Genomic DNA, 21,660 nt, shown 5'->3' with positions numbered 1-21,660 from the left:
TACAGGTGTGTGGGGGGGCGGGCCCGGACCATGCAGGGCTGCAGCATCTCTGGTCCTGAGTCCTCATCACGGCACGCAGAGACTGCAGCCCAGCCACCCTTCAAAACTTCCCTGTGACTGATTCCTGGGCTCTGCTTGGCCCCCTGGAAGGCGAACAGAGCAGGCAGAGGAGTATGCAGGTGGGGAGATGCTGTTTATTTTTAATCAAATGTGTGTGAACAAAGCAGTCACTCGTCTACTTCCCGTTGGAAGGAATGCTGGGCACTAATAAATTAGAGGACCCCACCCTCCCAGGGCACAGGGGGACTTTGGTTTCTGCTTCTCCAGAGGTACACGGGGAACAAGCATGGCTTCTGCTAGACTTGCTGAGCTGTGACCTGCAGGGCGGGCCCCTGGGGCTGCCACTTGGTTCACCAGATGGAAGGTCAGCATGGCTGTGCCACACTTGTCTGAGAGGGTCCTGGCAGTGGGTATGCAGGGTGTATGGCAGGGCCTCTTTTCCAGTGCTTGCTCTAGGCCAGTCCTCAGCAGGGACCCTGCTCTGGGGAGAGAGGCAGGGTGTGCCCAGGCTTTGGTCCGATGCCCAGAGCACTGCTCAAGCCCTGTGTCTATGAGCCAGGGGCCTGGGGGCCAAGGCGTGAGCAGCTCCGCGCTCGAGACCTGCACATTTTTCTCAGGGCCCCAGATAGCGGGCGGCATAGCACTGGGCCTTGGGTGGGGGGATGAAGCCCCTCCCAGATGTTACATGAGGCCCACCCACACTGTTGGTGCCAGTGGGGATCCACTGAGACTACAGCCACTTCCCATCTGATGAGAAGCCTCAGGACAGAGGCCACCTCTGTCCTGCTGTTCTTTGTAGTTGTGTCCAGACCTGGGCAGGTTGAGCGTCATTCCTCCTTTCCCCTGACCATCCCCTCCAGCCCTGAGGAGGGTTGGGGACCATCCTGCACGATGCTCGGGGCCCTCCCAGCCGAGCTGCTGGCTCCCTGGATCACCTCCATCCACCTGGAGGAGAGGGCGGCTGTCAGACCAGTAAAGCCAGCTTGTGCTCACACACCGTCCCAAGAACAACCCAGGTTATGGGACAAGCAGGACAAAAGAAGGGTTAAAAACCTGGGGACGGGTGCAGTGGCTCACACCTGTAATCCCAGCACTTTGGGAGGCAGATGGATCACTTGAGGTCAGGAGTTCGAGACCAGCCTGGCCAACATGGTGAAACCCTGTCTCTACTAAAAATACAAAAATTAGCCAGGCGGCATGGCACATGCCTGTAATCTCAGTTACTCAGGAGGCTGAGGCAGAAGAATCGCTTGACCCTGGAGGTGCAGGTTATAGTGAGCCAAGATTGTACCACGGCACTCCAGCCTGAGTGACAGAGGGAGACTCCATCTCAAAAAAAAAAAAAAGCATTGCTGTTTGTTTGGAAATGCTGGAAGCATTGCTCAGCCCTTCCTTTCCAGGGCCCAGAAAACTTGCCTCCAACACCATGAGTAGAAATGGGAGCTGAGGAGATACCAATGTTCCTTGGGGTCCCACTCAGACCTGGGCAGCTGACCAAGGCTGCCTCCTACAAAATTACCTTTCAAATGTGTACTTGCTCTCAGCCCGGAAGAAGTAGACATGGGATTTGAACTGGAGCTTGAAAACGTAGTCTTTGTGTATGCCATCGGCCTCCTGGGGGGTGCTCACGCTGTAGCCCAGCAGCGGGAGGCTGGCCAGTGGGTAGTCATCCTGGAAGACAGCACAGGGACACGGGTTCCAGGGGCTGGGTTGCAGCAGGGAGCGCCCATTCCTCTGCTACCTGCACGACGGTGGCACATACAAATGCTCACGGGCCAAGGGAGCACAGGGTGTGTGGGCAAAGCATGGGAGGGCAGAACCAAAATACAAAAGGGACACAGGTGGGAAGGGTGAGTGTCTGCCAGCATCACTTGCATCGGGCTCCAGTGAAACCCCAGTACCTGATGAGTTTTGTAGAAGAACAAACAGAAATTGGTAAAGACGACCCAGAGCTTCTGCCAGCCATGACTGTTTTTGAACTTTCTTAGCAGATATCCTGAAAGCTGGTTCTGTCAATAAAGGAAAAGTGCAGGTGCATTAACCAGCACCCAGAACCCCCAGCTCCATCTCCCTGGGGCCTTGTGGGAGTGGGTTTACTCCCCAAGACTAACTACCTGCATGCTTTCTCCGGCCGAGGCCTTGATTTTACCTCTGGACTGCTATGGACAGCAGCTTTATCAGTACTTAAATCCAACAGAAGCATGTTAAAAACCTAGAGTGACATTCCAGGCACCAAGTAAAATGAGTTCCTTTTCCCTGTGCATAATTTAGCATTCAGTAACCAACCATCCACAAACCCATCCAACAGCAAGAAGAGAGAAGACACTTTAAGAGATAGTACATTGAGCCAAGTCTGGAAGGTTCTTTAAAATGATGGGTGGGGGAGAGGCAAGTAAAGGCACACACAAGATGCCCCACTGCAGCCCCATCCCTAAGCGTGTGGCATCTGTTCTGCCAGGATTAGGCATGGCTTTGGCGCTGGAGTGGCTCAGCTCACGGGGCTCACGTGAGCCTCCCGCCTTCAGGGCGGTGCTCAGGGGTTGCACTCTGTCCAAGATGGCGGGGGCAGGCCTGGCTAGGACCCTGCTCAGATCTCAGGTGTCCTGGGCTGGCCACAAGCTGGCGGGCTCATGTCAGGGACCTGCTGCACCCTGACCTACCCAGGGTCATCAGGGGAGAGGCTTGGGCTGGGGTAGCTCCTGAGCCCCTGCCCAGCAGATTGTGGCTGGGGGGGATTTCTGGGGAAACAGCAAGAAGGACAAGAGCTCTGGGTGGAGTAAGAGCAGACTTAGGGAAGGGTGTGGGGGCACCAGGCTGAGGAACCTGGCGACCCACAATGGCAGACGGGGCCCATGCAGTGAGATAGGGCGGACCACCCTCTATGGCAGGGTGCCTGGGCAGAGCCTCAAGCTCCAAGCCCAAGGTGAAGGGTTTCGGAGGCGCTGGGAGTGGGGGCTGCGGGAGGATGTCTAAGAGGGCTTTTCTCAGCTCCACTACACACCAGCTCCAGGCCCTGAGGACATGCCCTGCCTGCTGGACTTCATCAGAGACACCAGACCTGAAACACCCTTTTCAAAGAGGGTTTGACTGGATGAGGGGTACTTCCCATACCACCTTCTACCACGGGGAGAGTAAGAGGCAGCTCTCTGGGGCCAAGCCTGCCTGCTGGTACCCTCCTGAGGTCCCCTCCTCAGCAACCAAGTGCAGAGAGGGCTGGGAAGCTTCCAGATGCACTGAGGTGATGCTCACATGGTCGTACCTCGACAGCTGCACTGTGGTCTGCCCTGGACACGCTGGTGTTCCGGTACCAGCACACGTGCATTGTGGTGTTGGCCCGATGCTGGCCATGCCCCTCTAGGGAGCTGCGGGCACCCCGAGCGTCATCTTCTGACTCCTGTTCCAGAGATACCTCGTTGGGGGATCCTGGGGAGAAGTCAGTGTCTCAGGGGGGACCCCCTGTGGCCTCTGCTTGCCAGATACTTCCACCCCTTGGGTTCCTCTCGGGTGGCCCTGGGGAAATGGGGAGCCCTTGGTGCTAGGCCAGCTGCTGGCTGAGAGCAAAACCACAGGTGCTTCTGCCAGAGCAGCCCGATTGACCCCTCTTCCCACCCAGGCATGAGGCGTAGCCTGAAACATTCCTTGTGGAAGGGGCTTGTGTGGGAGCTTAGCGGACCAATGGGGACCAAGGAAAACAACTTCCAGAAAAAGCCTACTTAGGTGTAGTGAAGGTCTCCTGGGGGGTCGTGGCCAGTACTCACTGGGGGGACGAGTGCACACGGTGCTGCCTGGCAGTGCAGGGGCCGTGTCACCGCCACTCTTGGCTGCTTGGATCGCGTTGTTCAGGTCGAGCATCCATTTCTCTTTCTCCAGCCGAGTGCTGCGGGGAGGAGGGGAGGGCGAGGCTCAGTGGCTCTGCTCTCCTTTGTGTAGGGCCCCAGCCCTCAGGGGAGGGCGAGCCTTCACCGCACCTGTTCTCTCACATTCTGCTTTGTCCTGCCTGATGGGTGGAGAGGACTGGGAAACGTGTCCCCTCCAGCGAGAACAGCAGGGAGGAGAGCTGGGAGGGCCCGGCATCAGCCTGACCCCCAGGGTGCTGTGACAGGCTTGGGGGAGCCAAGGCAGGGCCCCGGTCCTAGAATGGAGGTCTGCAGGCGTGTTTGTTCCTGAAACAGTGTTCTCTACATCTCTGATACTGAAATGCAAGACTGGCCCTGGTTCATGATTAAGTGAACATTTCCTGGTAGGAACTGAGTGCCCTGTGCTCGCTGATGCTGGCCAGGGCGCTGCAGTCGGAGCTGAGACTCCTCACAGAGCACAGTGTGGTGCTGGTGACCGTGCAGGGGTCCCTGCATCCTGGCCACCAAATGAGCTCAGTGTCATCCTTCTGTTGATCTTATCTGGGGAGGAGGGGCTGTTTCCACTTGCTTCTGTGCCATAGCCTGGTCTGTCTCACACGAGTCTATACCACACTGGGACTGGGAGGCAGTGTTTGGCTGGGCTGGGTGTAAGCTGCCCTGCTGGGGCTTTGATCACTAGCTGCTGGCACTTCTTGACGTGAGGGTTGGGGAAGCACCTGTGCCCTGGGAGACCACAGGAGCCTGCCCACTCACCCACCCCGTCTTTGGAGGCACTATGAACCAGAGGGCAGAGGGAGCAGCTCCACAGCACTGGAGTCTGCCACTTGTGGGATGTTGTCAGGGTCAGCAAGCAGCCCTGCCCCTGACAAGGGCAAGGCTGCTCCTTTGGTTGCATAACTTGGAAGCAGAGCTCAGAGTCAAAGGGGGCACAACCCCATGAGGCTCCATGGCCCCTCACAGCTCAGAGGACTCAGAGGCTCATGGCAAGGAAGTCCCCACCCCTCCATCCAGGGCTGCTCAGGAAGGAGATATGGAAGACCCTTACCTGGCTGCCACCACGATTGTTTTCTGAGCCGCGTAGATGGTGAAACAGTGTGGAACAGACCACTCATTCTCACTTTCTTCTACCTGTAGGTGGGAGAAAAGGTCCAAATCTTGTGGCCAAGAAGGAACTGACAGCCTAAGCCTGAGCAGGACACAAGGTGACTGCTGGCAATGCTAGGTGGGGCTTGGAAGCCCAGTGCTGTCCAAGTGCACACAGACTCTACAAGAGGCCAAGGAGGACACTGGCATCCTTGCGCCATGGCAGCTGCACCCCAGGGGGTGAGCCATGGGCCAGAGGGCACCCAAATACTCACCGGGGGGTCCAGCACTATTAGCTGAAAATCAAGCAAAGGAAAAAACATTGAGCATTTTCATTATCCAAAAGGGAGTTGGACAATTCATTTATGAACCAAAGACCAAAACCTAATAAAGCTAGATTCAAAGAAAACCCACTGGGGATTAATTTTAATTATAAGTGGTTAGATGAAATAATTCCAAAATAAAATATTACCAAATCTAATCTAAAAGCACACACAAGGAATTGTCCCATGATCAAGTAAGGTTGTTTTGGGAATGCAAGGATGGTTCGGCATCAGAAAGCTGATTGATAACACTCATCCCATCAGAAGTCAGAGAGAAAAAGGGAGATCAATTCTCTACATGCTGAAAATGCCTTTGCCAAAATCCAAGGTGTTATTTCTGATAATACCTCTTAGAAACAGAAGGAAACTGTGTTAACATGATAAAGATGATCTTTTCAAGCCAAGAGCCATCATCCTCCCATTAACAGTCAGGAACAAGGGCCAGTTCTCTGTCCCCAGGACCAGCCAGTTACCAACAACTCCACAGAATGGACAGCTTCCCTGTGCAGAGCCTGATACACCAACCAAGCCTCTCACTGGACATCAAAAATCTGAATCAGCATAAGCAAGGGCAGGCAAAACATTGTCCAGATGTCAGTCTTCCCCTAAGTTAACACAAAAATTTATTGCAATTTCAACTGAAATCTCCACGGTGTTTTTGGAAGGAATTTGTCCAATGACTTAAAAGATTACTTGGAAGAATTAAATGCTTGAGAATAGCAAAGAACATTTTTTTAAAAGGAGGCAGAATAAGGGATGGAATGTGTTCACCCAAACAGTGACTATCTCATATGACACCACTAACTAGAGAGAGTGGACTGATGCTGGGCAAACAGGAATGGAGCAGAACGCCCAGAAAGAATGAGTACAAAGACAAAGGCTTCCATTTGATAAAGAGTCTTTGACATCACTGAGAAAATGAAGGATTCAACAAATAATGGGGAGAAATGTTACATCCCAATCTAATATCTATCAAAACAAATTCTAGGCTGGGCGTGGTGGCTCACAACTGTAATCCCAGCACTTTGGGAGGCTGAGGCAGGCGGATCACAAGGTCAGGAGATCAAGACCATCCTGGCTACTATGGTGAAACCCCATCTCTACTAAAAATACAAAAAATTTGCCACCTGTAGTCCCAGCTACTCGGGAGGGTGAGGTAGGAGAATGGCGTGAACCCGGGAGGCAGAGCTTGCAGTGAGCCGAGATCACACCACTGCACTCCAGACTGGGCAACAGAGCGAGACTCCGTCTCAAAAACAAAAACAAAACAAAACAAAAATCCCTCTTTCCCTGCCGCCGCAGAGTCGCGCGGAGGCGGAGGCTTGGGTGCGTTCAAGATTCCGCTTCACCCGTAACCCACCACCATGGCCGAGGAAGGCATTGCTGCTGGAGGTGTAATGGACGTTAATACTGCTTTACAAGAGGTGCTGAAGACCGCCCTCATCCACGATGGCCTAGCACGTGGAATTCGCGAAGCTGCCAAAGCCTTAGACAAGCGCCAAGCCCATCTTTGTGTGCTTGCATCTAACTGTGATGAGCCTATGTATGTCAAGTTGGTGGAGGCCCTTTGTGCTGAACACCAGATCAACCTAATTAAGGTTGATGACAACAAGAAACTAGGAGAATGGGTAGGCCTCTGTAAAATTGACAGAGAGGGGAAACCCCGTAAAATGGTTGGTTGCAGTTGTGTAGTAGTTAAGGACTATGGAAAGGAGTCTCAGGCCAAGGATGTTATCGAAGAGTACTTCAAATGCAAGAAATGAATAAATCAATCTTTGGCTCAAAAAAAAAAAAAAAAAAAAAAAAAAAAAACCCAAAAAACAAAAAACAAATTCTAGGGAGATTAATTAAATGAGAAAAATGAAACCATAAAAAGGTGCTAATATAATACTGGCATGGGGAAGAACTTCCTGAGCCCATACAAAGGATAGAAACCCTCAAGGAAAAGACAGCCAGAGCTGACCCTGATAGGCCCTGATTTTTCAACTTTATGGTGGTGTGAAAGTGATAAGCATTCAGTAGAAACTGAACTTCAAGTGCCCATACAACCATTCTGTTTTTCACTTCCAGTATGGTATTCAATAAATTATGTGAGATATTCAACACTTTGTTATAAAACAAGCTTCATGTTAGATGATTTTACCCAACTGTAAGCTAATGTATGTTCTGAGCACATTTAAAGTAGGCTAGGCTGGCCGGGCGCGGTGGCTTACGCCTGTAATCCCAGCACTTTGGGAGGCAGAGGTGGGCGGATCACAAGGTCAGGAGATCGAGACCATCCTGGCTAACACAGTGAAACCCCGTCTCTACTAAAAAATACAAAAAATTAGCCAGGAGTGGTGGTGGGTGCCTGTTACTCGGGAGGCAGGAGAATGACGTAAACCTGGGAGGCGGAGCTTGCAGTGAGCCAAGATGGCACCACTGCACTCCAGCCTGGGCAACTCTATCTCAAGAAAAAAAAAAAAGAGTAGGCTAGACTAAGCTATGATATCAGATAGGTTAAGTGTATTAAATGCATTTTCATTTCTTTTCTTTTCTTTTCTTTTTTTTGGAGGCAGAGTCTTGCTTTGTCACCCAGGCTGGAGTGCAGTGGTGCGATCTTGGCTCACTGCAACCTCCGCCTCCCGGGTTCAAGTGATTCTTGTGCTCAGCCTCCTGAGTAGCTGGGACTACAGGTGCCCACCACCACACCTGACTAATTTTTGTATTTTTAGTAGAGACAGGGTTTCGCCATGTTGGCCAGGCTGGTCTCAAACTCCTGACCTCAGGTGATTTGCCCACCTCAGCCTCCCAAAGTGCTGGGATTATAGGCGTGAGCAACTGTGCCCTGTTAAATGCATTTTTGACTATGATATTTTCCTCTTATAATGGGTTTATCAGGACATAGCCCTATCGTAAGTTGAGGAACGTCTGTTTCAATTCACACCTTCAACAAGCATTTGCTGGGTTCCCTATATGTGCCAGATGCCATTCTAGAGTAAGAGAAACACAACCCATCAAGATGGAATTTAAATTCTACAAGGTAAAACCAAATTGCAAGCAAAGTAAAAAGGCAGTTACTAACTGAGAAAATAATTTCTGACTTAATAGGGTTGGTGAGCATTTTTACCATGTAAATATTTCACTAATGTGCACAAAAAACTCACAGACCAATGGAGACCAGAGTGACCAGCAAGCTGAGTGATTCCCAAGAGGAAAAGCACGGAATGCCAGGACACAGGGACCAGGCTGGCCTCCCCGACAGTCCACAGGGACGAAAAGTGAGACAACGGGGCTGCTTGATGGGGCTGCTCGCCTTACCCACTTGGGAAGAGTAAGAGAGATGGGTGCCTAGCACTTTCCATGGTGGAGGGAAAGATGCATGTTTAGACCTAGCTCCTGCCAGTGGGCAGGTCAGCTGGCACAGGTGCTCCAAAAGCAATTTAGCAGGAGTGCCCAAGGCCGTAAACACCTTTGCTCAGACAGATCTACATTTTGGAATTGATCTGAAAGACATAATTAAGGATGTGCAGAAAGACAGAGACCCAACAATGTTACAGTCCTCAACAACCAGCCACAGCCAAGCATCCAATGACAGGTGACTAGTTAAATGAACTGGGGCTGCTATGAAAGGAAAGGAAAACCAGTGCCCTGACAAAACAGCCCGTGGATGGTGGCAACTGTGCAGCAGATGCCTATAGCCATCACTGCTGAGTGGTACAATAATGAGGGAGTTCTTTTTTTTTTTCCTGTGGGTTTTTTTTTTTTAATTTGAGACAAGGTCGCACTCTGTCACTGGGACTGGAGTGCAGTGGTGCAGTCACAGCTCACTACAGCCTTGACCTCCTGGGCTTAAGTGATTCTCCCACCTCAGCCTCCCAAGTAGCTGGGACTATAGGCACACACCACTATGCCCGGCTAATTAAAAAAAAAAATTTTTTTTAAAGATTTGACTTCGCCATGTTTCCCAGGCAGGTCTCAAACTCTCAGCTTCAAGCGATCCTACCATCTTGACCTCCTAAAGTGCTGGCATTACAGGTGTGAGCCACCGCACCTGGTCAGTGATGAGTGATTTCTATCTTATATTTTCAATTATTTTTTCTATAATAAAGGTGTAATTTTAAAAAGTATACTTTAAAACAAATGGGGTCTGCTTCCAGTGGTGGCAGATGAGCTAATTCAATCTGACCTCCTCTTGCCTGAAAAGTGGAATTACATTTTACAAACACTTGGCCGGGCGGGGTGGCTCACGCCTGTAATCCCAGCACTTTGGAAGGCCGAGGCAGGTGGATCACGAGGTCAGGAGATCAAGACCACCATGGCTAACACAGTGAAACCCCGTCTCTACTAAAAATACAAAAAAATTAGCTAGGCGTGGTGGCGGGCGCCTGTAGTCCCAGCTACTCAGGAGGCTGAGTCAGGAGAATGGTGTGAACCCAGGAGGCAGAGCTTGCATTGAGCCGAGATTGCACCACTGCACTCCAGCATGGGCGATACAGTGAGACTCCTCTCAAAAAAAAAAAAAAGAAAAAAAAAAGAAAAAAAAATTTACAAACACCTGCCTGAGGGTTTTGGTGCTCATTGTCAGGAGGAGGCAGTGCAGAGGGATGAGAGTGGACAAAACCCTTGAAGAAAGAACAGGAAAAGAGGACCCCAGGGAGGGAGGACCCCACTGGTAGAGGAAGGACTCTAGGGAGGAAGGATCCCAGGGAGGGAGGACCCCAGGGAGAGAGGACCTCAGGGAAGGAGGACCCTACTGGGGGAGGGCCCTGGGGGAGGAAGACCACAGGGAGGGAAAATCCCAGGGAGGGAGGACCACAGGGAGCAAGGTAGGACCCCAGGAAGGGAAGATCCTAGGGAAGGAGGACTCCAAGGAGGGAATATCCCAGGGAGGGAGGACTACAGGGAGCAAGGGAGGACCCCCGGGGAAGGAAGATCCCAGAGAGGGAGGGAAGATCCCAGGAAGTGAAGATCACAGGGAGTGAGGGAGGACCTCAGGGAGGGAGGAAGGAGCCGAGGGAGGGAAGATCCCAGAGAGGGAGGGAGGACTCTAGGGAGGGAAGATCCTAGGAAAGGAGGACCCCAGGGAGGGAGGACCACAGGAAGGGAAGATACCAGAGAGGGAAGACCACAGGGAGTGAGGAAGGACCTCAGGGAGGGAGGGAGGACCCCAGGGAGGGAAGATTACAAGGGAGGATCTCAGGGAGGGAACATCACTGAGAGGGAGGACCACAAGGAGGGAGGGAGGACTACTTTAGCATTGTAGTCAAGGCAAATAAGCCAAAAGCATAGGGCAGAGTTGGGGATTAGAGCCCCTAGGTCCATGGCACCCTAGGCAGGAGGCCTGGCAGGGCCATGGGGAGAGACAGTCACTGTGATGAGGTGTCCTGGACCGATGGCACATCCTTATGGCAAGTCCTGGACTTGGCTACCTGTCTGTACTGTTCCAGGCCTAGTGCAGGGACACACTCAGGGCAAGTGGACAGAGCCTCTAGAGCTGCATGAAAGTCTCCCCATGACCTGAGAACAGTATTTCCATCGAACACAAGCAGCCAACCACAAAGGACAAAGTTGATGAACTGGATCATGCTAAAATGAGGAATCTTTGCTCCCATCCCAGGCATGTGCCTACGTGGGACAGAGGGCTGGTGTGGATGTCACACAGCCTGAGGAAGATGCTGCTGCAGAGGCTGACTCTAAGCTTGCAGGGAGCAGGCCTTGTCCTGCCAGGTGCTGACAGAGACCACAGGCTGAGTCCAGGTTTCCCTAGAAGGGAACGATGGACTAGAGACAGGGCAGTTTGAGCATCAATAAGAACAATGACCATGGGGGTCAGAGACAACCAACAAGGAATGCCCACCAGGTGCTGCTCCCAGTGTGGCCAAATACTCAGCAGGTACTGCTCTCAGTGTTGCTGGGTTAGGATTCACCTCTGCAGGAGAGAGGTGGGTGGGGCCCAGCTCAGCACCACGTGGAAACCCCAGGCAGGGTGCAAGACCACTCACCAGCATGCCTCGGAGGGGAAGGAGGCCCCGGATCCGGAAGTGGCTGGTCCCTGCGACTCCTTTGCTTGTGTACAGCAACATGTCTGAGAACTGAGAAGTAGGAAGCTTTACATCTATGAACTTCACAAACAAGTGTCTTAATGGGCAGACCAACTTAGACTCTGGCTGCTCATCATGTGGACATCAGATCTATTCAGCTTGCTGGAGATTTCTGGCAAAAAGGGGACTTTTATTCATTCATTTGGTCATTTTTGACCAGAGGCAGGAAGTGGCCACAGGAACCAGTACATCTGCTGGGTCAGCTCCCAGCTAGCTTGGCTGAGAAGCTGGAGGCAGTAAGGAATTCTGCCTGGTGCTGACTCAGTTACCTCCTCATTCACATGGTTCATGCTGGAACCCACTAACTGGTAGGAACAAGGACATGCTGGGAGGGGCTTCTGGGCCAACAGTGAGCCTGTCCCGACTGGCCATTGGGCAGTCAGTAGCACCTTCTTGCAGCCACATGTATATGAACTTTACAACCTTTTGGCTTCTGTTTGTCCCATAGTCAGGTGCTCAGAACCTGGAATGAGGAGGGAGGCTGGCCCCGGGGTGGGCGGAGAAGCTGTTTTCTGCTTCTTCCCACTCTGTGACCCTCCCCTGGCCTCGTCTGACTCCAACGCTACCCACCTGCACCAAAGCCTCCAAGTGCTAAACTACACAGAGGCCAAGGGACTGCCGCTGCACGTGGTATCCCTAACAGAACTGCTGCCCATCCCCCTTGGGGGGGAAGCACAGCTTGAGTGGGGAGAAAACCTACCAGAAAGAACATCCTCTGCTGCAGGCCCTTCTTGGTGAGCTTGTGAAGGCAGCCCTCACGGATGAACTCCTGAAAGACAGAGACAGAGTCCCCTTTGAGCTGGCTGAGGGCAGCTGGCGGATGCGCACTAGCCGGGCCGAGGGTCAGGAATAGCCTTGTGGCCGCTTGTGCTCCTCTGGCTGCTCCTCCCAATGAGGGTCCTCTAGTGGGGCCTCCCAGTGGGGCTCCTCTACCCTCAGCAGTGCCCATGATCACCAGGTCCTGTCTTGGTGCCAACAAATTCAGTCTTCAAATCATCTACTGAGCACCTGCCCTGGACTAGGAGCCCTGGAGCCCTGACACAACCAAGAGGTAGAGCCCGGGGTATTGTTCTTGCTGAGGAGAAGCTGCTGGAGGGTTCAGCCACAAAGATGTCATCTGAGATCCACTTTGAAAAAACTGGACAGGAGCAGGTTTGAGAATGGGAGGAGGAAAGGAGAGTTCTCCTAGGTATTCAAATTAGCCCCTCCCCACAGGGCATTAGATAAGAAAACAGAATCCTGCCAGCGTCAGACACCTGCGCAGATAGGGTAAGCGAGAGTCCTGGGAGCCCCTTGAATTCCTAACCTGGACTGCTCTGGAGCTCTTCCACCGTTTGTTCCTTTCAGACAGACAGGAGGAGCAGCAGGTGTCTAGAGAATGTGTCAGGGGCCCACTAGTATGAGCAGCCCCAACACACTGCGTGAAGGCGCAAGGAGGAGCACACTACACAGATAATCCTCACAGACATGTAGGATGAAAAATCAGCCCAAACAGAAACGTCCACCCCACACAATGAGGAAGGTGGTCATATGGATGCATTTGTGTAACTGGATGAGGCTGGTAACTAAGCTTGGGGCTCTCACTCCAAACCTGCCTCCCAGCCCTACTCTGAGAGGCCACAGGGGCATGACAGGGAGCCCTGGAGACCACACACTGAGGTCCCTGTGAGCTGCTGGCAATTGCTTGGCCCTGGGAGTGGCAGTTCCTTCCAGCCACAGGCAGCAGCATCACACTCAGAGACCCCAGCACTGGCTGAGCAGCAGCCCCCTCTCCAGAGCCCCCACACAGGATGTACGTCCCAGACCCACGGGGTGCCTTCTCCACCATGCACTGGCCCTGCTGCCAGCTGTGAGGCTCAGTGCTATGGGCCTTTGACCAAGCTGTCAAATTTGTTCCCCAGCCCTAGGGTAGTACCTGTGGCTCACAGTTCTGCCACCTCCCTGACACTTCACAGTTCTTTTTACCCTTTGGTACCTCATCAACTTTATACCTGGTTAACAATCCTTGCTATTACATCCTCTGCTCAAATAACTGGCATGGTTTCTGTCTCCTGACTGACACACATATTTAACTCAGGAAGACATGAAACTCTGGGCTATACAGACATGACTTTAGAGATTTTGACTAATAATAACAAATTATTATTTGAATTTGCACAGCATCTACTTCATGCAAGGCCCAGGGCTGAGCAGCTGACATAGATTCCTTGTTCATCCTCAAGACCTCCTGCCTCAGAGAGGTGGTGCAGCCTGCCCAGGACACACAGGAAGTGTGGTGAGACTGAGTTTGATGCATGGCTCAAGAGCCTACACCTTTGCCACTGTCCTATGTAGCTACTCTCAATTGTCTTTTCAGCGACAGTTCCCTGGGCCACCATCTATAAGACCCAGCGACAGTTCCCTGGGCCACCATCTATAAGACCCTGCACAGAGATTACTAGGAGAAATAATGGTATGTAACATGAGCCCTACTTTCAGGAGTTCCCAGCCAGCAGCAACAGCTCAACGCTATGCAGCCAAGGAGAGAAACAAAAGAGTGGTGGTCCTAGCACCCGATCAAAGCCCAGACTCCTGAAGTGGGGAAGGTTTCCTGTGTATTCCAGGCTAATTCATTTCTCCAAGCTTGCAGTTCCACATTTTCAATACCTTCTTCTAACAAAGCTAACACAGAACATGATTCATACACATGCTTCAATGCACATGTGTGTGCTGAGACAGGAAACATCTCCATGTAATTTTTAAAACAATTTTTTTATGTTGAGAGTATTGAGTTCAAAGCAAAAAGCACTAGTGACAGAAAGTAACTGGCCCAATAGACATATAGACCATGGGATAGAATCAAGAGTCCAGAAATAAATCCATATGTTTACAGTTCATTGATTTGTTTTTGTTTCTGAGACAGGGTCTCACTCTGTTGCCCAGGCTGGAGTGCAGTGGTGTGATCACAGCTCACTGTAGCCTTGACCTTCTAGGCTCAAGCGATCCACTTGCCTCAGCCTCGGGGGAAGCTGGGACCATAGGTGTGTGCCACCATGCCAGGCAAATTTTTTTTCTTTTTTTTTGGTAGATACAGGGCATCAGTATGTTGCCCAGGCTAGTCTCAATCTCCTGGCTTCAAGTGATCCTTCTGCCATGGCCTCCCAAAGTGCTAGGAATACAGGCTTAAGCCACTATGCCTAGCCCCCACTGATCTTCTACAAGGGTTAAAAGACAGACAATTCAATAAATGGTGCCGGGAAAACTGGACATCCACATGCAAAATAATAAAGTTGGACTCCTATGTTCCAGTATACACAAAAACTAACCCAAAATGGATCAAAGATCTAAATGGAAGAGGTAAAACATAAAACTATTAGAAGAAAAGAAACAGAAGGGTAAATCTTCATACCCTGGGTTAGGCTTTCTTTCTTTTTTCATTTCTTTTTTTCATAAATACACAATTTTGTTTGCTATTTTCAGGGGAAACTTAGGCATTAAACTGTAAGCTGATAAAATACTATACCCAAATTTTAGTGAATTAAATCTTAGTGATTTTAGTGAATTAAATCTTAATATCTTTAAATTAAAAAAAAACACAAGCCTATCTATTATATCAAAGTCAAAAATCAAACAATGCTAAGGGGTCAGCAGCTCCCCAGAGAGTACACTCTGAGGGCCCACAGTGGTTGCCTTCCTCCTGAGCTCTGCTGGGGAGGACAGGGTCATCCCATGACTAAGTCTGACCTCTAGAAAGGCTTTTATAAATTGTCTAAGCCAAACATTTAACAGCATACAAGAGACCTTACAAAAAGGAGGTGCTAAGTCCTAATGCTGGAGAACTTGGTTAATCAGGTTATTGGCAAAGAAGGTTATTAGGCAAAGAAGATGAGGCCTAGGCAAGAAGTCTCCAGAAGCATTGGAAACCAGACAGTGTCAGAGCCTCTGACCTGCACATGGGCAGTTGGGGGTCAGTCTGCACAGTGCTCCTTGGGAAGCTGGAGTTCCAGAAACAAAGAGCTTGGAGCCTGCCCTGCACACCAGGTCCCCAGACTCTGACAGGTCCCCACAACCAGCTGAGAAAGGTCTGTTTTCAAAGGATGTGGGCAGTGGTTTCTAAAAGAATCCCATCAGCTCCCATGTCATGTTGGGTGGAGCCCATGATGGTCGACTGAAGTCCCAAACATCCCAGAAAGGCTGCACAGTTATACAAAGAAAATGACAGAGTGGTGAGAGAGAGGCATTTGTGATGCTCCATAAACATTCCAAATTTTCACTGTGACCCAGACCTTCAGCTCCAGAAGCCAGCAGACAGGCCTCCAGCCCAACCTCTATGCCAGGTGTGACATAGCACTGACAGGCACCAGCTCCCCCATGAGCCCACAGAGTGGGGGACAAGGCAATACTGCTACCTCATGATAACGGGTTGAACAGATCAGTCTCAATGCAGCAATCCTTGTGGGCATTTCCAGAGTATAAACCCTGGGGAGTCTATCCACACTGAAAAGGGGTATAAAGTTCTCTCGCCTGGAAAACACAAATTGAAAAGCCTTGACTGGCCGGGCGTGGTGGCTCAAGCCTGTAATCCCAGCACTTTGGGAGGCCGAGATGGGCGGATCATGAGGTCAGAAGATTGAGACCATCCTGGCTAACACGGTGAAACCCGTCTCTACTAAAAAATACAAAAAAAAAAAACTAGCCGGGTGAGGTGGCGGGCGCCTGTAGTCCCAGCTACTCGGGAGGCTGAGGCAGGAGAATGGCGTAAACCCAGGAGGCAGAGCTTGCAGTGAGCTGAGATCCGGCCATTGCACTCCAGCCTGGGCGACAGAGCGAGACTCCATCTCAAAAAAAAAAAAAAAAAGAAAAGCCTTGACTGTCCCGGACTGAGTCAGGCAGGATCATAGCCTGTGTCGGAAAAAGGCCTGTCTTTGAAACGGTGCCAGGAAGTAGTGATGATGCAGAAGCCGCCTTTGTCAGGAGCTCTGTGAGGTTGAGAGCAACCAGCGATCCCACCTGGGAGGCAGAGCTCCCGACTGAGTCTAGGGCCTGGCAGCTAGACCAGAGGCCACAACCTGCTGGACGCCGATGACGCTGTGGCCACTTCCTGCCAGTGAAGCCCAGGCTGCTTTTACAGACTATGTGTAGCACCAAGAATTCTGTCCTTTACATGATCTTCAGGGATTGAGTGGGCTGACTGGGAACATCTGTCTCAGTCTCTAGCCCCTCTCAAGAGACAGCACCCACCTGGCCGCCATGCTCCTCCCCTTGGGGACACCTGGCCTTGGACAGCTGGACCTGTCTCTCACCACCCACCTCAGAGGCAAAAAAGGATTCACACACAGATCTCTAGAAAAATGATCAAAAGCAGGTTCCTTCTCGCAGCCAAGCTTCCTGGACATGGTAGTTCATTGCATCTTGGGAAAGAGTAAATCATTTTTTCATACTGTGTCCCTCACATCCTTGAACCTTGTTCTTGCAAAATCTTGGTCTTCTTGCTGGGTTCACTGGACATACTGTATGGGGTGTTGTGAAGTTCCTTGGACATCACATAGAGGAACTTGGCCTGATCTTCATTTCCATAGTTGTAAGAGGAGCCAATGCTAACCAGTTGTTCAAACTTCTGACTGTCGGACATGGTGGACACCATCTGTGTGAGTTCCTCCTCCTGGCACTGAAGTACATGGTACACATGCTTCATGGGCACCTGTGATGTTTTGTTCTCTTGTTCTCTAATTTTATCCAAGTTTTATTAATGAGGTGATATTGTAAAATTCTGCTTTCTCCAACACTCTTTCCTCCGCAAGATCTTTGTTAATCACCAGCTTGCCATGTCTCAGGTAGTTCAGCACAGGCCCGAAATAGGTGGGGTCTCTGACCATTAAATAGGCAACAGTTTCATCCTTGTCAGGGTTAGCCTAGTATAAGCAGTACAGGAAGTATTTCAGGTCCTGGCACAGCATCTGCTGGGTGGTGAGGAAGTAGGTGCAGCCAACGCTGAGCCAGACCCATTTGGACATGCTGCCGGGTGCTGGGCCAGGGTGCTCTGAGTCCTGCACTACAGCAGCACAGGTCGACCCTACCAGCCCTGCCCAAGGTTGCACTGGGCAGGTGGCAATGCTCGCAGTAATTCCTTTTTTTCTGAGACAGGGTCTCGCTCTGTTGTCCAGGCTAAAGTGCAGTGGCGGGATCATAGCTTACTGCAACCTTGAACTCCTGGGCTCAAGCAATGCTCCTACCTTAGCCTCCCGAGTAGCTAGGACTACAGGTGTGTACCACTACGCTTGGCTGACAATAGTTTCTTAGATATAACATCTAAGACACAAGCAACTAAAGAAAAAAATAGATAAATTAAAACCTTTCATGTTGTAAATGAAGGCCACCATCAAGAAAGTGAAAGGACAACCCACACAATGGGAGAAAATGTTTGCAAATCATAGTCTGATAAAGGTCTATAGCATTCAGAATATAAAGAACCCTTAAAACTCAACAGGTTGTCTTTTACTTTTGGGTTTTAAGAGTTCCTAGCAAATTCTGAATAAAATAAAAGGTAGGCAAAGGATCTGAACAGACATTTCTCCAAAAAAGGCCTACAAATGGCCAATAAGCACATGAAAAGATGCTCAATGTCATTAGCCATCAGGGAAATACAAATTGTAACCACACAAGACAGCATTACACACTCACTAAAATGGCTAGAACCAAAAAGTGACACACAATGTGGAGAAACTAGAAGTCTCATACAAGTTGGTGGGAATGAAAAATGGTTCAGTCACTTTGGAAAACAGTTTGGCAGCTCCTCAAAATGTTAAACATGGAATTACCATATGACCCTGCATATGGTATATACTCAAAACTGAAAACTTAAGTCCACACAAAACTTGTACATGAATGTTCACAGCAGCACTATTCATAACAGCCAAGAAGTGGAAATAACCCAGTGTCCATCAGATAAGTGGAGAGACATGTGATACATGCATGATGGAATATGATTCAGCCACAAAAAGGAACATGAGGCCGGGCACGGTGGCTCATGCCTGTAATCCCAGCACTTTGGGAGGCCAAGGCAGGTGGATCACAAGGTCAAGAGCTTGAGACCATCCTGGCCAACATGGTGAAACCCTGTCTCTACTAAAAACACAAAAATTAGCTGGGGGTAGTGGTATGTGCCTGCAGTCCCAGCTACTTGGGAGGCTGAGGCAGGAGAATCACTTGAACCTGGGAGGTGGAGGTTGCAGTGAGCCAAGATCGTGCCACTGCACCCCAGCCTGGTGACTGCACCTTTAATTTGAGAGACTGTCTCAAATTAAAAAAAAAAAAAAAAAAAAAGGGAACATGAATGAACCTTGAAAAGATTATTCTGAGTGAAAGAAGACAGTTACAAGAGGCCACAGTAATGTATGATACCATTTCTATGAAAGGCCCAGACAGGTTAACTCCTTAGAGACAGAAAGTAGATCAGTGGTTGCCAGGGGTTAGGGAGCAGAACGAGGTCCCCACAGAACAGCATCCCCACCCAGACAGGATTACCTCAGAACAGAGTCCCCCAAGAACAGGGTCCCCTTCAAAATAGCGATGGGAAGTGACTGTTAATCGGTGTGGGGGTTTCATTTTGGGGTGATGAAAATGTTCTGAATTAGATACTGATGGCTGCATAACCTTGTGAAGATACTAAAACCCACTCAATTATACATTTTTTGTATGTATGTATGTGTGTATGTATGTATATATGTATGTATTTTATTTTATTTTATTTTAAGATAGAGTTTCGCTCTTGTTACCCAGGCTAGAGTGCAATGGTGTGATCTTGGCTCACTGCAACTTCCACCTCCTGGGTTCAAGCGATTCTCCTACCTCAGCCTCTTGAGTAGCTGGGATTACAGGCATGCGCCACCACGCCCTGCTAATGTTTTGTATTTTTCTTAGAGACAGGGTTTCTCCATGTTGGTCAGGCTGGTCTCAAACTCCCGACCTCAGGTGATCCGCCTGCCTTGGCCTCCCAAAGTGCTGGGATTATAGGCGTGAGCCACTGTGCCTGGCCGTATTTACCTATCTTTAACGGAGACAGGGTCTTGCTCTGTTGTCAGGCTGGAGTGCAGTGATGTGATCAGGGCTTACTCCAGCCTCGACCTCCTTGGCTCAAGCAATCCTCCCATCTCAGTCTCCTGAGTAGCTGGGACCACAGGTGTGTGCCACCACACCCGGCAATTCTTTTTTTTTTTAATTCTCATAGAAACAGGGTTTCCCCGTGTTGCTCAGTCTGGTCTTGAACTCCTGGGCTCAAGCAATCCTCCCACCTCAGCCTCCCAGTGTTGGGATTACAGGTATGAGCCACTGTGCCTGGCCAAAATTATACATTTTAAAATAAAAGGTGACTTTCGTGGTATGTAAATTATATCTCAATTAAAAAAACAAAGTAGCTCAAAAAACATTCCCAGAGTAAGGTCACTCACCCTGCCAGGAGCAATGAGGTTCTCTACGCCCACCAGGTCCCGCTGCAGCTCCGTCAGCTTCTGCAGGTTCTCCAGCCGGATGAGAATGTGCTGTAGTGTGGTAGTCACCTCTGTGATGGCCTTCAGGGCATCTGTGTGGAGAGACCCCTCAGTATAGGTGTACAGGCAGTGGTGTGCACAGCACCCTCCACCCACCCACCACCTTGTGACAAAAACCAGCATTCTAAAAGGCAGTTTTAATTAGAGGTACATCCTACTTGACTTCTTATAGCAGCGGTCCCCAACCTTTTTGGTACCAGGGATAGGTTTCATGGAAGACTATTTTTCCACAGACCAGGGGTGGTGGGAATGGTTTGGGGATGAAACTGTTCCACCTCAGATCATCAGGCATTTGTTAGATTCTCATAAGGAGCACACAAACTAGATCCCCCAAACGCGCAGTTCACAATAGGGTTTGTGCTCCCATGAGAATCTAATGTTGCTGACCTGACAGGAGGAGGAGCTCAGGTGGTAATACAAGCAATGGGGAGTGGCTGTAAATAAAGAGAAGCTTCACTTGCCGGTCACTCACTTCCTGGTGTGCGGCCTGGTTCCTAATAGGCTATGGACTGGACTGGTACTAGTCCATGGCCAGGGGTGCTGGGGATCCCTGCCTTATAGGACTTATAGGACTGCTGCCTACTATGTGCAGCCACCAGGTGCCTGCTCCTGCAGATACCCCTGAGGCCTTCAGGTTGTTCAACCCAAACTGTTGGCCAGCCCATATTCTGGTTTGGCAAAAAGGATAGGCTTTGTAAATAATGATTTAATGTTATGGGTAAGGCAGTATTTGCTCTTAAAGGAAAATGATTTATTGTACTTTAAAGGCTAAATGATTTGCACCTTCAAAGCAATTGTAATTTTCTCTTTTAACCAGGAACAGATGCCAATCTTATAGTTCAAGCAAAGGTAAGAGAAAGTTTATAATCTGGACAGGAAACTTAAAACACAAAGTTATACCAAGAGTAGTCTGCCCAGCTCTGAGGCCATGCTGAGAGTGGTGGCGTAGCGTAGCTGAGCCTGCTCCCACCTCTGATGATGCCTGGAGCACAAGGTCTGCATCCTCCTTGCTGGAATCACTCATGGGGACCACCTTCCCCCTTCTTTCTTTTAATTAATTAATTAATTAATTATTATTATTTTTTGAGACAGGGTCTGTCTCCCAGGCTGGAGTGCAGTGGCACGATCTTGGCTCACTGAAACCTCTGCCTCTCAAGTTCAAGCAATTCTTGTGCCTCAGCCTCCTAAGTAGCTGGGACTACAGATGCCCACCACAACACCTGGCTAATTTTTTGCATTTTTAGTAGAGACAGGGTTTCACCATGTTGGCCAGGCTGTTCTCCCACTCCTGACATCAGATGATCTACTCGCCTTGGCCTCCCCAAATGCTGGGATTACAGGCGTGACCCACTATGCCCGGCCACCTTCTGCCTTGTTTCTATCATGACTCCCTCTTACTTCCGGGCCACAAAGCTTCTCCATGACAAGGTCCACACCCCTCACCCAGCACTGCCCAGTGCTCAGCTCTAGCCCTGGGAAGATTTGTTAGCATGAAGTCACCTGACTGTTCCAGCTCTATCCTTTCCAGTGGGGGTGACAACAGTCCCTTACAGCTTTCAGAAGATAAAGTCAGAAAAGAATGAAGTACGTGAAGAGATCATCATTGACAAACAAAATTGACTGACAAAATTCATTTTCCGTCAAAGACACCTGCATGACACTGAAAACAAGGAAGAACTTCAGTGAATCCAGCATAGGTCTTGGCAGCTACCAACCCTACTGCTCTGTG

At 50.1% G+C, this 21,660-nt stretch overlaps 2 protein-coding genes and 1 pseudogene across 17 annotated transcripts in view; 1 reads left to right on the top strand and 2 right to left on the bottom strand.

Moving 5' to 3' along the window:
• Nucleotides 1-180: 180 nt before the first annotated feature.
• The window catches only part of FARP2 (FERM, ARH/RhoGEF and pleckstrin domain protein 2), a 148,167-nt gene continuing 126,687 nt past the window's right edge, over nucleotides 181-21,660 (bottom strand). For 5 of the 16 annotated variants that reach the window (XM_045368419.2, XM_045368421.2, XM_065526402.1 and 2 more), the window contains 10 exons: nucleotides 19,833-19,963; nucleotides 12,107-12,175; nucleotides 11,308-11,397; nucleotides 5,276-5,296; nucleotides 4,963-5,045; nucleotides 3,819-3,937; nucleotides 3,320-3,483; nucleotides 1,962-2,069; nucleotides 1,580-1,731; nucleotides 181-1,005 (listed from right to left, as the gene is read on the bottom strand). In XM_045368419.2, coding sequence (XP_045224354.2) covers nucleotides 888-1,005; nucleotides 1,580-1,731; nucleotides 1,962-2,069; nucleotides 3,320-3,483; nucleotides 3,819-3,937; nucleotides 4,963-5,045; nucleotides 5,276-5,296; nucleotides 11,308-11,397; nucleotides 12,107-12,175; nucleotides 19,833-19,963 — 1,055 coding nt within the window. In that variant the 3' untranslated portion in view covers nucleotides 181-887. The remainder of the gene's footprint in view (nucleotides 1,006-1,579; nucleotides 1,732-1,961; nucleotides 2,070-3,319; nucleotides 3,484-3,818; nucleotides 3,938-4,962; nucleotides 5,046-5,275; nucleotides 5,297-11,307; nucleotides 11,398-12,106; nucleotides 12,176-19,832; nucleotides 19,964-21,660) is intronic. The other 11 variants (XM_015433113.3, XM_074010777.1, XM_074010781.1 and 8 more) reach the window with 5 other exon arrangements.
• LOC102144920 (small ribosomal subunit protein eS12-like) lies at nucleotides 6,644-7,155 on the top strand. The gene has a single exon (XM_045368430.3). The coding sequence runs from the start codon at nucleotides 6,688-6,690 to the stop codon at nucleotides 7,084-7,086; it is 399 nt and encodes a 132-aa protein (XP_045224365.2). The 5' UTR covers nucleotides 6,644-6,687; the 3' UTR covers nucleotides 7,087-7,155.
• On the bottom strand, nucleotides 16,834-17,606 carry LOC102133557 (BTB/POZ domain-containing protein KCTD5 pseudogene; annotated as a pseudogene).

This window comes from Macaca fascicularis, chromosome 12 (genome assembly GCF_037993035.2).
Source record: "Macaca fascicularis isolate 582-1 chromosome 12, T2T-MFA8v1.1".
NCBI classification, from domain to species: domain Eukaryota; kingdom Metazoa; phylum Chordata; class Mammalia; order Primates; family Cercopithecidae; genus Macaca; species Macaca fascicularis.
This window is presented reverse-complemented; position numbering and strand designations above follow the sequence as displayed.